The 13687-nt window shown below is 49.0% G+C and overlaps 1 protein-coding gene across 1 annotated transcript in view; it reads right to left on the bottom strand.

The window, feature by feature from the left end:
• The window catches only part of ARIH1 (ariadne RBR E3 ubiquitin protein ligase 1), a 60597-nt gene that overhangs the window by 6741 nt on the left and 40169 nt on the right, over positions 1-13687 (bottom strand). Inside the window, exons 6-10 of the mRNA XM_061349943.1 lie at positions 11214-11280; positions 9966-10072; positions 9591-9633; positions 8712-8783; positions 64-194 (exon numbers count right to left, since the gene is read on the bottom strand). Of these exons, the coding sequence (XP_061205927.1) occupies positions 64-194; positions 8712-8783; positions 9591-9633; positions 9966-10072; positions 11214-11280 (420 nt within the window). The remainder of the gene's footprint in view (positions 1-63; positions 195-8711; positions 8784-9590; positions 9634-9965; positions 10073-11213; positions 11281-13687) is intronic.

Below are 13687 nucleotides of genomic sequence, written 5' to 3'. Positions count from 1 at the left end.
GTCCAAATCGTGCTGTTTGTGTCCCAGCTCCATCGCTTCCAGCACAGCACGCTCCGGACTCACCAGGCAGATCCGTGGGGCTCCCAGGGGCCCAGACACACCCAGCAGAACTCTGCTTTGCAGTTCTGGTTCCGACACACCATGTGGTTACAGCCCCCGTCCTTCTCAATGGTGACGTGGCATTTCGGGCATTCCTGGGCACAGCACAGAGAGCACCATTAGCAGGGGAAGCACAGAACCCACCACAGGCCTGGGAAGGTGACAGGTACCATGGCAGAAAGACCCGGCATGTCAAGTGAAATGCACAGAATCCCAGAGCGGTTTGGGTTGAAGGGACCTCAAAGCTCACTCAGTTCCAAAACCCTGCCACGGGCAGGGTCCCCTTCCACTGGAGCAGCTTGCTCCAAGCCCCTGTGTCCAACCTGGCCTTGAGCACTGCCAGGGATGGGGCAGCCACAGCTTCTCTGGGCACCCTGTGCCAGCGCCTCAGCACCCTCACAGGGAAGAGCTTCTGCCTAAGAGCTCAGCTCAGTCTCCCCTCGGGCAGGTTCAAGCCATTCCCCTTGGCCTGGCCCTACAGGCCCTTGTCCCAAGCCCCTCTCCAGGTTTCCTGCAGCCCCTTTAGGCACTGGAGCTGCTCTCAGGTCTCCCCTTCAGGAGCCTTCTCTTCTCCAGGCTGCCCCAGCCCAGCTCTCTCAGCCTGGCTCCAGAGCAGAGCTGCTCCAGCCCTCGCAGCATCTCCATGGCCTCCTCTGGCCTCGCTCCAACAGCTCCAGGTCCCTCTTGTGCTGCTGCCCCAGAGCTGGATCAGGGCTGCAGGGGGGTCTCCCCAGAGTGCATCAGAGGGGCAGGATCCCCTCCCTGAGCTGCTGCTCACGCTCTGGGGGCTCAAGCACACACACTGAAGCCAGGTCATGGGGAGCTTCTCCTCACTCAACAGCCCAAGTCCTTCTCCTCAGGGCTGCCCTTCATCCATTCTCCACCCAGACAGTCGCTTGTCACAATTTACTTCTTCCCTTTGGTCATTAAGATCCTCTTCTAAGTCAGGCCTTAAAACATTTCCAGTCGGAACAGCTACATAACAGAAACCTCAAGTAATAACACACTGGATCTATGCTGCTGTCATAGTGCTACACCGGATGGGTCATTTCATGACCTCTCCACAATCACAGCAGTAGTGATGGTCTGTAACAGCCTGGGGAAGGCATCTGGCTCTCCTCACCATCAAGTGCTTGGTCCCCTTCAGCACTCAAATTGTTTATGTCCCATGCTCCAAACTGCATCAGCCTCACGGTGAGCTGATGTCATGCTGTTATCAATCCAAGACACCTGCAGCCAACAAAATGCCATCCAGAAAGTATCTGAAAACACGTAGCAAGGATCCAATGCGCTTCAAAGAAGCTTCCTCCAGCTAAAAAGCCACTTCTCCTGGGGCATCCCACATTTCCCATCAGGTCACTTCCATCCCCACTTCATGTGACACCCCACTGAAGACCTTTCTACAAGAGCCAACATGGGTCTTCCCTTTCAGGTGTGAGGCCTTTGACAAACACAAGGCTATCAAAGAGCAGCACTGCACAGGCTGATCTCTGGGGAACAGGGTGTATTTCTAATAGCGCCGATCTCATTCTCATACATCAGCAGCATGTGGCCGCTTCTGAAATGACATTCAACTCACGTGGAGCATGGAAGATTATTTCTGTACGCAAACGGTTGCAGGAATATCTGTCCTAAGCTGCCTCTACGAGCAAAGGAAGCCAGTCCAACTGTCTTCTACCGCCTGTTCCTGTCCCTGTGGCACTTCTCCAGTGGCAGGATACAAGGCTCCTGCACAAGAGCTGGCCCAAGGAACACATCAGGTAAAGTCAAGCAGCAAAATGCCCCCCAAATAAAGCCAAAACCATTTTAGCCTGGATCAGCTCCGAAGTCCAGCTCAGCACACAACCACATCAGCATCTGTGAAGTATGTGCAGAAGGCAGGTTTATCTACAAGGCAGTAACAAAAGTAGCCAAATAAGTAATCCCCACTCAGGTAAAATCAGCTGCAGCTTCTGGTCAGACGTGTATAAAATCCCCTCCCCAGTAGGAGCACGTCTTTGCTGTTTGCTAACCAGAACAACCACTTCCTATGCTGGCATTCCAGTGCCTAAGGGGGCTACAAGAAACCTGGAGAGGGGCTTGGGACAAGGGCCTGTAGGGACAGGCCAAGGGGAATGGCTTGAACCTGCCCGAGGGGAGACTGAGCTGAGCTCTTAGGCAGAAGCTCTTCCCTGTGAGGGTGCTGAGGCGCTGGCACAGGGTGCCCAGAGAAGCTGTGGCTGCCCCATCCCTGGCAGTGCTCAAGGCCAGGTTGGACACAGGGGCTTGGGGCAAGCTGCTCCAGTGGAAGGGGTCCCTGCCCGTGGCAGGGGTTGGAACTAAATGGTCTTACAGTCCTTTCCAACCCAAACCAGCCCGGGATGCTACAGTATTGTGATGGATGTTTCTGCAGTCACACCTCTCCTCCCACGCTCATGCTCTGTCAGCACACTGCATGCTCGCTGGCTGCTTCTTTGTTTTGGACCAGGGGTTTTGGGACTGGTTGTTACTCCAATGGATTCAAGCAGCAAGAAATCACATAATGGGGTTTTTCCAGACCTGCTTTTCTCCCCATCACTTCTGTTTGCCCAGCAAAGAGAGTAACTGACACACAGTAGCTCCTGTGCTGGCCTTCCTGGGGCACAACACCAAGATACACTCTTGGGCTGTCCATAGGATGGATACTCAGCCAGGTTAGCTTGCTCCTGGTTAGTCAGTCAGTGCAGTTCTGTGATCTTCAGAGTCAAAAGTGGTGGCCTTGGCAGTGCTGGGGTAATGGTTGGATTTGATGATCTTAAAGACCTGTTCCAGCCTGGCTGATTCTATGAGCAATGGTCTCTCCTTTGCATGCAGTACCCACTGCACTCTGTTTTCTTTCCCTTTCCAGGCAGCTTCCATGCAGCCCTTCTCCCTCTTCCAATCCTGCACCACCAAGTCAGGACCAAAATTTAAGTTTATCCCAACAATGTCCTTAGATCCCTGCTCCATTTGCTCATCAACCAGGGTGCATTTTGCCAATACCTGTGAACAATGGCACTGCTCCCTTGCCATTCCAACACCGACCCTGGGGCAGGAATGATGTACTGTTCTCCAAGAGATGGTGGTGGTCATAGAGCCACGTGGTTCCTTGCAAGCACATTTCATCTGATGAGATGCCCATATCTGCACCCATGGCACAAGACACAGCTAACCCAACTGATCAGCTGCAGCCATCCCTACTGCTTAGCAGAAATCCCCCAACTGCAAGGTGAGAGGAACAGTTCCCAGTGGCCTGCCAAGCTGCAGAGGTGCGCTGGGGCACATCCACACCCCAAGGACATGGAGCCATCCTCATCTAGGCTCAGTTTGGAGCACTGAAATCCTGTTCTTGGGTCTTTGAGAGCAAGACTACGCTCTTCAGCGTCTCAGCACCTCTGGGGCTTGCAGCCGTAGGATGCAAACTAGAACAAAGACCTCAATTACAGCTCTTTTATTACAAGGAACACCATCCTTTTCAAGCCTAATCCACCTGTCAAGCAGAGCACAAGGAAAACCGATGACACAGATCCATGAAGAGGTGTCAAAGCGTGCCAGTGGAATGTTGCTGAAAATTAAGGCAAATCCATGAGGAGAACAGCCTAAAGAAACGCTGAACACCAGTGGAAAGGGAAAAGCCACCGATACAGGGTGCAGGAGAGGTTTAGAGATGAAGGAGGCTGGGGAAGGAAGAGCTGCTGGAGAATTACGGCCACACAACAATGTAAGAGCCAGCAGATCAAACACTACCCCTGGAGATCATTCTGCACGCTGCCTGCCACAGCACATGAGAAGCGGCCTTGCTAACACCGCTGCACTGCAAACAGCGCGCTTTGGAACAAAAGCCAGGGCAAACCTGGCCCAGAACAAGCCCCAGTCTGTGGTAAAAGGCTGCTGTACCTGAAGCACCATAAAGCTCAGCTGCTGTTTCGTGAATGGGAGGATAAACAGAAACACATTTCCTCTTTCAGGGCAGGTGGAATGGATTAGTCCTCTCTGGACCTCTGGAGCACAACTGGTGTCCATCAGCCTCCCAGCCCCGCTCACTGTGACTGCTTCACCTACAGCCCAGCCTACTCAAAAATAACAGCAATTTAAAAAATCTTCACGTTCAGAAATCAAGATTTCTGGATGCATGTCAGCAAAATACAGAACTGCTGAACTTGATTATGGTTACCACAAAGCAGTGCAACATAACAGCACTTAGAGTCAGAGAATGGTTTGTGTTGAAGGGACCTTAAAGCTCCTCCAGTTCGAACCCCTGTCACAGGCAGGGACCCCTTCCACTGGAGCAGCTTGCTCCAAGCCCCTGTGTCCAACCTGGCCTTGAACACTGCCAGGGATGGGGCAGCCACAGCTTCTCTGGGCACCCTGTGCCAGCGCCTCAGCACCCTCACAGGGAAGAGCTTCTGCCTAAGAGCTCAGCTCAGTCTCCCCTCTGGCAGGTTCAAGCCATTCCCCTTGGCCTGTCCCTACAGGCCCTTGTCCCAAGCCCCTCTCCAGGTTTCCTGCAGCCCCTTTAGGCACTGGAGCTGTTCTAAGGTCTCCCCTTCAGGAGCCTTCTCTTCTCCCTGAGGGATCCCCTCCCTGAGCTGCTGCTCACGCTCTGGGGGTGCAGCCGAACCCCTTGGGGGGGGGGGGGGGGTGTCTGGGCTCAAGCGCACACCGAAGCCAGGTCGTGGGGAGCTTTTGCACCAGCACCCCAATTCTCACATTGCTCCATTCAGTCTCCCCCAGCCTGGGTTTGCGCTGGGATTGCTCTGACCCAGGGGCAGGACATTGCACTTGGCCTGGTTGAACTCCATGAGGTTCACAGAGTCCCACCTCTCCAGCCTGCCCAGGACGCTCTGGATCCCGTCCCTTCTCTCCACTGAGCAAAGCACTGAGTGTTTTCCATACTCGCTGAGCTGAGAGTAGAAGAGAGCACCTTGACATCTGAGGAAAGATGCTGCTCACAGCTCCAGCAAGAAACAGCACTGGCAAGAAAGCAAAGAGCAAAGTTCGATGCTGGTGCCCAGGAGGATCCAGCGAGCTGCCAGAATTCCTGCGGGTCAGAACAAATGTAGGACTTCCAGAAAGTACAGAGGAAGCGCATGTTCAGACACTGAAAAGTGACCTGAAAAGGAACAGAACTGGGTTCGTGCCATTTTATCTCACTTAGGGGAGAAAAAACGGCCAATAGCTTTTCTGGAGGAAGAAAATCCGCCTGTTTTATACATCAGACGTTCAAGCCCTGTCTAGCCCAGAAGATAATGAGATGGTGACATGCCAGGAGCCAAAAGCAGCAAGGCGGGGGCATTGTTAGTATCAGATGAACAATCTTCATTAACACCAATTTAACTTGACAAAAAGAGCCCCAAGAAGAAACAGTGCCTTGGGTGCAGAGCAGCACCGTTAGCCCCTTTGTTCTTCCTCCCTTAGTGTTTCAAGGTGCAGAGAGATTATCATCACTGAAACTCAGGTTTGAAACAGGTTTCCCCTCCTCCTTTTAGACTCCTTTCAGTCCTTATATGCCTTAAGAGTCCAAAATTAAATGCACAAGTCCAACCTTTCTATACTCCTTACTCCTCTGAATGCCTACTTAACAGAAGCAATGGATGTGTGGTTCCTTTATTCCCAAAGCCACACAAACCAAACACCTGAAACTTGGTTGAATTCAAGAAAGGAACTATTTAAGAACCAAGTTTGTACAACAAACAAAGCTGCTTTCCTGCCTCAGACTATGCAAGACTCTACAAGGCTTGATAAAAAACTTGCATTGGCTTATCTAATTAAAATTAATTCAGTTAAGCTGAACTCATGTGAAAGGAGCTTATTTTAAGTAAAAGGACATCTACTCTAGCCCCCATTCTCCTACTGCAAAGGATTACCCAGATTTGAAGCCCACATTCCAGGAGAACTGGTATTTTTCTCTTATACCTTCACCTTGGCAAGGCAGGAAGTTCTCTTCCCTGACTGGAGACCACATGGGATAGGACTGTTGCTCAGCATCATGCTTGGATGATTCAAGAAAGCACTTTGCAGCAGGTAGAAACAGCAACAGAGACCGTAATAGCAACTGGACTGGGAAAGTTCTTCCCCCACAGAAAAAGGGAATTCTTACATCTGGAGGTGCCCAATTCAATTCCCTTCTAGGTTCTTTAAAATGAAGAAATTCAACACAGAATTTGGGCTCTGACTCGCAGCCACTGAAGCAAACAGCTGCGAAGGCACAAAACATCCCTCTCCGAGCACAACTGCCTTACTTTCCTGCTAGATATGGTACAGACAGATGTATGAGCACTCCACCTGCGCGATCCCCATCCCAGCCCATCACTGCAGCCTCACGCTCCGGCAGCAGAGGCTGTTGCTTGGTTCCTCTCCAACCAGCAGCAGGACCATGGCTGTCAGACAGGCACTCGGGTTCCTCATGCCTCTGGCTGAGGGCCAGCAGGCAGCTGAGGCAGGACGAGGTGGCTGGTGGCTGGCAGCCCCGCAGCCCGGGCCGATCCGGTTCTCCAGAGGCTCCAGTTGCACATGTTCCAGCAGCCAGCACTGCTTCACCATTACAGCAGTGTGGAATTACCACCTTCCACAGCCTGCTGCCCATGAGAAGCAGAGATCATTACGAGGGGTAGGTTACGTTTCCTGCCAACGTTGCCTTCAATTGAATGTAGTGTCAGTTCAGAGAGAGAAGAATTGTGATATTGTCCCTCAGCTGATACAAATACCATGGGACTTGAGACAGTTGGCGTGCTCAGATATCTGGTGCAGTTACTTTTTCCTCCTGCTGCTGCTCAACAGTCTGGGCTCCAAAGGATTTTCTTGCTGTAGGAGCATCTTGTATGGTATTAGAGCAGGTAGCTTAGACAGTGATGCTGAAGGACAACAGCTCTTCTGCTGCTGATGTCAGACTACAGAAGCTAACAGATAAGCTGGGCTGATGCCAGCATGTCTTGGCCTCACTCATTTCCCCTCATCACTAATCTCTGGATGGGTGTTTCCCACAAAAGTCTTCACACTCGAGCCATCCAATACTATTTCTGACAGTCTGAGCTTTGCTTTAACTACCAGCCCAACCACTAGCATGGCTCCTACCTGACAAAGCCTAGATCCGGGTTACAAAACAAGAAAGGATGACCATGTCTACACTATTTCTGTCTATGCTTTAGTGCCTGGGAAAGCAGGCTGCAGAAACCATCGTCATCCTGTCCAAGGAAGAGACAAGTAGCTTCCTATTTCCAGTAGCCAGCGTTCGTGGCACATTATGCATGTTTGGTCTATGTAACACATCGACGTCCGTCACTTCAGCCTTTTCAATGGACACAGAATCCAGTAAGGGAAATCTTAACACTTGATCATAACAAAAGCCAGCAAAGAGAGCCCAGACCCTGGTCTTCAGCAGCACATAACAAGGTAGGGGCAAGTAGAAGATGGGGAGCCCTAAGGCCATGACCAGTATCACTCCCCTGAGGAGCGGCAGCAGCTCCTTACCTGGCTGCCAAGGGCTTTGTCACAGGCAAAGCAAGGCTGTGACCATTCTGACATCCCAAATACGCAATATCCAAAGCTAAAGTTCATCCCTCTCCAAGCAATCCAGCTATTCTTCATCACATTTAACACCAAGCAATACCTGAAGACCACGCAAGCTTTGAACAACTCCAGTTCAGCTCTGGAGCCACAAGACATTGTCAGTCAGCCACCTCAGAACAAGCCAAGTTCACTGTGTTGAGCAACAGTCAGCCTCCAGGCAGGGACCACACAAGTCTAAGCCCCCGAAACAGAAAGCAGCAGCTGAGACTGCACAACTTCAGCCTGATTTTAACTGTGTTTCTGCACGATGGGTGTTTCTGCTTCCACCAGAATGCAACATTCCAGCCCGATGGAAACCACAGCCAGTCCCAGAAAGCAGCAGCCACTGCTGCAAACAATACCATTAACCAGTTACACAAGAGAGCTAAGAAAACAAAGCAGCCATTTCCTCACACCCTCCCCACCTTCTACCACCCTCCCGGCTTCACAGACAGGAGACACAGGTCAGCTCCTGAGCTCCTGACCCCCTGACAGTATCTGCTGCTTGTGTTTTGTGGTCCCCATGCCAGCCTTTGTTTTAATCCCTCCCAAATGCTGAAGTTTCAGGCAAAGTTGGGTGAGCTACAAGGAAGGCATTTACATAACAAAATCTTCCCAGCTGTTGTGCCAGTCTCCATCTGGAATCCTGCCCAGCGGAAATGAACAACTCCTCAAGGGGCCAACCCAGGGGATCGGAAGGCAGATGTAAATTATCACAGCCAAATGAAGCAATGGGTGGTGTGAACGTGCTCCACACGCTTGGAGTGAGGCACACATTCGCTAAGGGAAGCCATCAGTGCCAGACAGGAGCCCAAGACTTCAAACTTGAGCTTCCTTTGGGTTTCCAATCAGCTCCTTCTTACAGGAGCAAACTCCACTCAGCCCAAAGAACCTCACCTGGCTCAAGGCAGTAAAACCTATTTGCTCTTCAGACAAGAGTACTTTGGTGTACTGTGGATTTCAAGGCTTGATTTTAACATGCGACAGAAAAAAATAAACCCAGTACAGAGGAACTGGGCTGTCCTTTCCATCTGATAAGTCTATGTAAAATATGGGAAATCCCCCACCTTTGTGTTCGCTGCAATCCAATTGGAAGTTTCACTGTCATCGTCACACTTCTTAATCCATTTCTTTAACCACTGGTAGAAAAGCAAAGAAAGAGGAGAGTTACATTTAAACAGAGGAACAGTGAATGTCCCCAAGACAGCTGCTTACATTGAGGTAAGGTGCACATACCAGATGGGAGTATGGGGGTGTTGGTGCTGGAAAGCCATGCAAACAGCAACTGATTTAGCTGCAGGCATTTCCTGCAGCACCTTCCTGACCCAGCAAGCACAACTGATGAGCACAACCCCTTCTGCATTGAGTCTGTAGGTCTTAAATCAACAGAAACTTCCCATGGGACTCTACAATATCCAGCTAAACAATGTTAAACCTCTGGTGAGGTTTCCCTCCTCTCTCCCCAGAGGAGATTTTGTCACTAGGAACAGTCTGCTCTGTCCCCAAGGCGTGAAACATGGCTGCCCTGTGCTCTGCACAAGCCATGGGATCACAGGTCTGATTGCAGCTTTCAGCAGCTCCACAAACAGTTCCAGAGCTCACTTCATGACAGCAGGTCCCAGGACCAAATTAATTCCTTCAGCAGGGCAAACCACAAGCCTACATCTACAGAAATGCCAGTACAGGAATGCTTGTTATCAAGGGAAGCTGCAGCAGCCTCCTCCTCCAGACACTTCCCCATCTGGCTGAGGCTCTGCTCCTTCACCAGCTCCAAGGCATCCGGGAGGATTGCACTGATTCTGCTCACACTCTGATCTAACCAGGTGAACTAGCACACTTCTCACTGAGCAGCCACAAAGCTTGTGCTTCATTTCTACACCTTGCACGTAAATTAACCTTCAACTTTTCCAAGTCATGCATTTAGACAAGAACTCTGATGGGCTCACCTTGCATTTAACAGGATCGTGCCAGTTTTCACCACAGTTAAAGCTGTAAGTGAAAAAAAGGGAAAATAAGCAACAGGACAGATGCTTACACTTTTATTTAACCAGGTTAAGAGCGTGCAAGTTTTCTTCAGGGTTGTTCTGCTAAAAGAGCAAGCCTGTTTTAGGGAATTAATATACATGTCAGCCCCTCACCCCAACCCTCAGTTCCCTCAACAGCCATTTCAGAGCAGTATGGTAGCTGCCCCATCCATGGCAGTGTTCAAGGGCAGGTTGGACACAGGGACTTGAAGCAAGCTGCTCCAGTGGAAGGGGTCCCTGCCCATGGCAGGGGTTGGAAATGGATGGGCTTTAAGCTCCCTCCCAACCCCTTCTTACCAAAACTGACGTCCACATTTGCAGCGAACAGGTTTAGCATCAGGATATTGGACTTTAACAACGTGGTGGCAATCTGGGGCAGGACACCATTTTAACAGTCGATTACACTATGGAATAAAGCAAAAAGAAACCAACCATAAGAGGAAAAAGATGCTCCAAAGGACACTTCCTGCCCTTTATCCCTTTTCATCCTTCCAACCGTGCCTTCACTCACACTCCTTCCTGTCTTACCAGGCCTCTGCAATAAACTGCTGTCATCTCAGTCTATACATTTACTTGCTTTCTACTGAAAGAAAGCAGGAATATGATCGTCAACCCTTCACTGTCAAATGGCCTCTTATGAGGAATACAAACACTTCCGCTGACCCTGTAGCTCACCCATAGAAAATGCTTGAAGAATATGAAGCTCTGAAGTGTTCTATTGAAAAAAGCATCTGTCTGCAACTGCCAGCTCTGCTCCACCACTGCCGGAGCCTTCTGCAACTGCTCACAAACCAAGCACACTCAGTTTTTTCCCAAGCGCTGCTTTCCAGCACCCCTTAACACCACCTCCTCACGTGTCCCTGCAGTACTGCAGCCTGACATGGGTCTGCATTGCTAGACTACTGTCAGCCTTCATCTACAACACATGCCCAGCTCCATTCCATTTCAAAACCCCCAAACCACTGCATATATCACCTCAAACCAGGAGTGAAAGCTTGAACCCAGTAACCACTCAACAGCCTTACAACAACTTACATCAGTCACTCCACGGTGAAGCTGAACACACACAACTGGGGCAGTGGGAATGTCTTTCTTCCAAAGCACCTTTCTCCAAGTTGATTTTGAGGTTGCAAAGCTGTTAGTATTTTGCTAAAGCAATTCTGCAGCTTTACTTCAACTGGCAAATGTTAAGGCATGGTCTTGGCCACAACAGTGGTTCCTGGGTTTCAAGCTGAAGTACCTCAGGTAGGATTCAAGACTCCTCAGAACCTGTATTTTGCACAGCTCTTGCATTCTCTCTATCAACAAGTGTTTGCTCTATCTCTGTGTCTTTTGTCCTCCAAATCACATTTATATTTTCCTATAACTACACCTAAACTATAAGGGCTATAAAATAACCCCTGCAAAGCCTCTGACTTGTCACACTTGATTAGAGACTATGCAAAAACCTTGCTCGACAGTTATAAACAAGCCTCAATTCTCTGCTTTGGTATATACACCGAAGAAAGACAACCCAGAAGCCTAAAATGGGAAATGAAAACTCACCTCTACAAAACTATTGGTTATTAAATGCTGGTACTTTAATTTAACCTTGGAATCTGTGATCAGGCGCCTGTGGAAAGGAAGACAGAACAATTATTGTAGTAGAAAACTCATTTTTCGCCCATACACAGCCAGTAAGTTAAGACAGACAAATGGTTTTGATTCCTCCCTCTACGCTGCAGGTACTTTTCTGTAGTTACCTGTTCTCTCTTCAGTTGTTGGATTATATATTACTATGAACACTACAAATATTGTGTTTAATTTATAGTATTAACTAGGCTGACAGGAATGCTTCAAGAGCATGGTGACCACTTATCTCCTGAACACACCAACCCAGCTGGAACCTGCATACTGCCCAGCCTAGATACATTCAAAACACTTTATGTATTGCAGGGCACATGTATACATGTCTTTCAAGTGTCTTCTGCATATATATAGATATAAAGCTGGACTAATATGCACTTTTTGGTATTTGTTTTAAATCAGACCGTGGAATAGAGCTTTATATAGGCCATATCATGGATAAATACTGCAATTATGAAGTTAACCATTGCAGGGTGCAGCCAAACATCAAGTGTCCTCCTTATGTGACCACAGCAACGTCCACTGAAGAGCAGTGCATGTGATGATGCAACACAGCATAAATCCAAGCCCTTAGCAGCCTGGGTTGCTCCTTACCAAGCCCTGAGCTGGTTATTACATAAACGTAGCAGGTGGCAGGCAACTTCCCATGCTAAAACAAAACACATCAGTTGACAAAGCATCTCATCAGGCCCGTGTCCACCACAAGCCTGCGATTCTGGAGTGAAACTCCTTGAAGAATGAAAGAACAATCTGAACTGGGATTATGCATTAGAAATGTCACTTTCTCACTCTGTACCTGGGCTTCCAGACATAACACATCTCACTTTAAAGCTTTATTGTATTGCATGCAAGTATCAGGAGATGGAGTTTCAGTGAAGAGTAACATCACAAGTAACTGGAGCACATGGAGTACACAATCTGATGTCCCAGGCTGGACACAGGGGCTTGGAGCAAGCTGCTCTAGTGGAAGGGGTCCCTGCCCATGGCAGGGGCTGGAACTGGATGAGCTTTAAGGTCCTTTCCAACCTAAACCATTCTATGCTCTATGTTCAACAGCACTTCCATAGCACCCCTCACGTCAAGAACTTCAAGAACTTTGCTCTGAATATTATCATCTTTTGACAAACAATGAATAAAACTGGACAAATTCACAGATCAAACCCATTCCCAGCACCCACAAAACATATTCTGGGGTATGTTCCCCTGTGAGCCAAGCTATATAAAAGCAACCTCACCAAAGAATCCAGGCTGGAAAGCAAAGTGCTTGCAAAATAACCTGAACCCTTGACATCTTCTGGTAGCTCAGAACTACCGAATCTCAAAAACTCTTCCAAAGATGACAGAAACCCTGCATCAACCCATACATTTTACATTTATTTTCCATTCTGATAATGCAGACTCCTCGAAGACACCAGTCAGTGTCATCAGCAAAATGCACATCAAGTAAGAGGCCAAAGAGCTTCCCACAGGAATTACTTCAAAACCCTGCTATGTTCTGACGTGATGCAGCAGCAGTGGGACTATTGATGAACGATGGAACTATGCAAAGGAAGACAAAAACACAGCAACATTCCATATGACTTCCATATGGGAGCCCAAACCCCATCCATTCCCGGGGAGTGGGGTGTTCTCAGAGGGTAGTACCACAGTGCTGCCATGCACGAGCAGCAGCCATTAGATGTGCTGGTAAAGAAGGAACCTGCCTTGCTCATTCATGAAATCAGCTCTGCATGTAGGTTAAAGCAATTACCTGCAGCATTAGCAAAGGTGACCAAGGGATAGAGGCAGATTAGCTTCAGCCCATCTGAAGGTCTTGAAGGAACTGAAAGGGACCCTGACTTCAACCTTCCTACTTAAGCCCAACAGGAACAAAGGAAATGGACAGTAAGATAGGGGAATACTCACAAATCCAGGGAAGTCATATGAATTTGGGCTAAGTCTGGACTCCTAAGGAGATGACTCAGCTTGGAGATGTACTGCCTTACTGAAGGCAAGTGCTGAGAGGGGAGCAAATGAATTCCTTGGCCTATCTACTTTGATTTTCTCATAGATGAAGAAACTGATGTGTCTTTACATTACACATTGCCTTAGCTTGGAAGCCTAGAGCTGGAGACTTGTAAAAAGAGACCTAAAATAGAGAATAATCAAGGAGATGGGAGGGGGTGCGGATTCCAGTTGGGTTTACTTGTATTTATTCATGCCGTTTCCTACGATGGCCACAGCTGGTTTTAAAGGAAAACATTAGGCTTTCACAAAAAACTGCACCTCCCTCCCCAGACATTCCAGGTGTCCCCTGCAGACCAGGAAAAGGCGCATAGTTTGAGGTGAAGAGTTACCCAAGTGTCATGGGGTTTGTGCTCTAAAAGCTGTGAAGGATACTCAGAAGCCATAGC

The sequence above is a fragment of the Neopsephotus bourkii genome, unplaced genomic scaffold (assembly GCF_033783945.1).
Source record: "Neopsephotus bourkii isolate Nb327-2 ecotype Australia unplaced genomic scaffold, CSIRO-AGI_Nbou_v1 NB_463, whole genome shotgun sequence".
Taxonomy (NCBI): domain Eukaryota; kingdom Metazoa; phylum Chordata; class Aves; order Psittaciformes; family Psittacidae; genus Neopsephotus; species Neopsephotus bourkii.
Note: the sequence above shows the minus strand (reverse complement) of the source record. Positions and strands in the feature narration are given on the sequence as shown.